This window comes from Amphimedon queenslandica, unplaced genomic scaffold (assembly GCF_000090795.2).
Source record: "Amphimedon queenslandica unplaced genomic scaffold, v1.1 AMPQUscaffold_12544, whole genome shotgun sequence".
NCBI classification, from domain to species: domain Eukaryota; kingdom Metazoa; phylum Porifera; class Demospongiae; order Haplosclerida; family Niphatidae; genus Amphimedon; species Amphimedon queenslandica.
In genome coordinates this window covers 19533-21212 of record NW_003547219.1, presented here as the reverse complement: position 1 = coordinate 21212, position 1680 = coordinate 19533, and the positions used below count along the sequence as shown (strand labels likewise).

Below are 1680 nucleotides of genomic sequence, written 5' to 3'. Positions count from 1 at the left end.
AAGGATTACCATATCCCTTCACTTAGTGTCCATAATTATGACAATGTTGATGACCAAAATGGATAATTGGTAATAACAGAACACGACACAATAACTCTACACTCTCCCACGCTATTCAGACTCTATTATTGTGTTATGGATATTACCTGAAACATTTCGAAGGATCATCTCCTAATATATGGACTATCTTGTCCACTGGTATCACTTTGATTGGCTTCTTACTCTAATTGAGATGAGAAGAGAGTGGCAATGGCTACCTCATTCACTTCCTTATTTGGTGTTTACTTTGTGATTTGAATAATAGGACAAATTCGCATCTTTTAAAACAAACCATCTTGTTTTCCATGACTGCAGTCATTTCAGTGATTGAATGTGTACAATAGATAAACATTGTGAACATACTTTAATTTGTCCTCCTTGCTTCTTAATGTATCCTTCTTTAGTGGCAGCCTACAAACCAAGAGGAGATGACAATTTAACTCTTGGGTCACTGTTTAAATAATCTATAATTATATTCTTTATATTCTTCGTACACTATCATTCCTGCTGTACTTACAGAATAGCCAACTCTGGTTTCATCATCTTCATCAGAATCATCGTCTCCATACAGAAAATGACAAGTCACTTTGTTGTACTCTTCAAATTCATTCACTTTTTGTGGGTAGGGAAATTTACATTCCAGAAATGATCCTAACATTTTAAAGAAATGATAACTTGTCCCAAAAGAGAACAATATAAAACCAAATAGAATTCACAGTTATATTAATTTCAACATTCCTTCGTTATTCATGTCTTCAATGCATGCCTGATTTGCTGGTATGAGCATTGATTGTACTGATAATGGCTGTCCTATTATGACAATCAATTCACAGTATCATCAACTAAACTAACAATAGATAACCTTATATGTATATTACTACCGTCTACAGCTCAAAAATCTTATAATCTATAGTAATTGGTGAAAATGGTAATTTTATACTTACTTATGTTGACAAATATGGAAAATACATTACAAACTCAAACTACATACAAGTAACTGAATACTAGATTAGATAGCAGTTAAAAGATATTGCATGGTGAGTGGTTAACTCATTTTTTGGTTCTAACCTGATTCATCGGCAATGACAGGGTTTGATTGGAAATGAGTTAGAAATATATGAACTGAATCAAATAGTTTTGATCCAAGACTGACTCCTCTCTCAGTCAATGCAACCGGAAAGTGTTTCACTGATTGTTTACCTCTAGAACAATGCAAAGGAGTCAGCATTTGCAATAACAATGTAAACTGAATTAGGTCACACAATAATGATATTGTATTTCTGTGGTGCTAGTTACTTTATATCAAGTGAATAGCGGCCCCAGCCCCCGCGACTCCTCTTTCGTAAAAGATAAACACCTTCTTGTGAGGTTTGGAGTATAGCATCAGACTGATGGCGGGTCAGATACGGGTGGAACCAGCTAGCAATGATAAAAGGAAGAGGAGACTGAGTGTACTGTACTATCAACTAGTGAGTGGCTCACTTCACTGATTCCAGTTGCAACTGAAGCTCCGGAAGGACTTCATATATATCTTCGTTTTCATCTTCATCACTGTTGTACTTACTCTCGTATTTGCTGGCCATTCTATTGCTCCTCCAACAGCTCAGGAATCAGGAGAGGGCTTTAGCTCTAGCTTGTATA

The 1680-nt window shown here is 35.7% G+C and overlaps 1 protein-coding gene across 1 annotated transcript; it reads right to left on the bottom strand.

The window, feature by feature from the left end:
* Positions 1–6: 6 nt before the first annotated feature.
* Positions 7–1674, bottom strand: LOC100639504 (dual adapter for phosphotyrosine and 3-phosphotyrosine and 3-phosphoinositide-like). The gene is made up of 7 exons (XM_011409135.2): positions 1522–1674; positions 1336–1458; positions 1108–1241; positions 557–690; positions 403–450; positions 286–348; positions 7–223 (listed from the first exon to the last, which is right to left on the bottom strand). Exons 1-7 carry the CDS (start codon positions 1620–1622, stop codon positions 143–145), a joined length of 684 nt encoding a protein of 227 aa, XP_011407437.1. The 5' UTR covers positions 1623–1674; the 3' UTR covers positions 7–142.
* Between the last annotated feature and the right edge of the window lie 6 nt (positions 1675–1680).

Coding starts and splice junctions, on each gene's coding strand:
- LOC100639504 (XM_011409135.2), bottom strand. CDS start 1,622: ATGGCCAGCAAATACGAGAGTAAGTACAACAGTGATGAAGATGAAAAC. Junction 1,242..1,335: donor CGCTATTCACTTGATATAAA/GTAACTAGCACC, acceptor GCATTGTTCTAG/AGGTAAACAATCAGTGAAAC. Junction 691..1,107: donor TGTCATTGCCGATGAATCAG/GTTAGAACCAAA, acceptor TTAAAATGTTAG/GATCATTTCTGGAATGTAAA.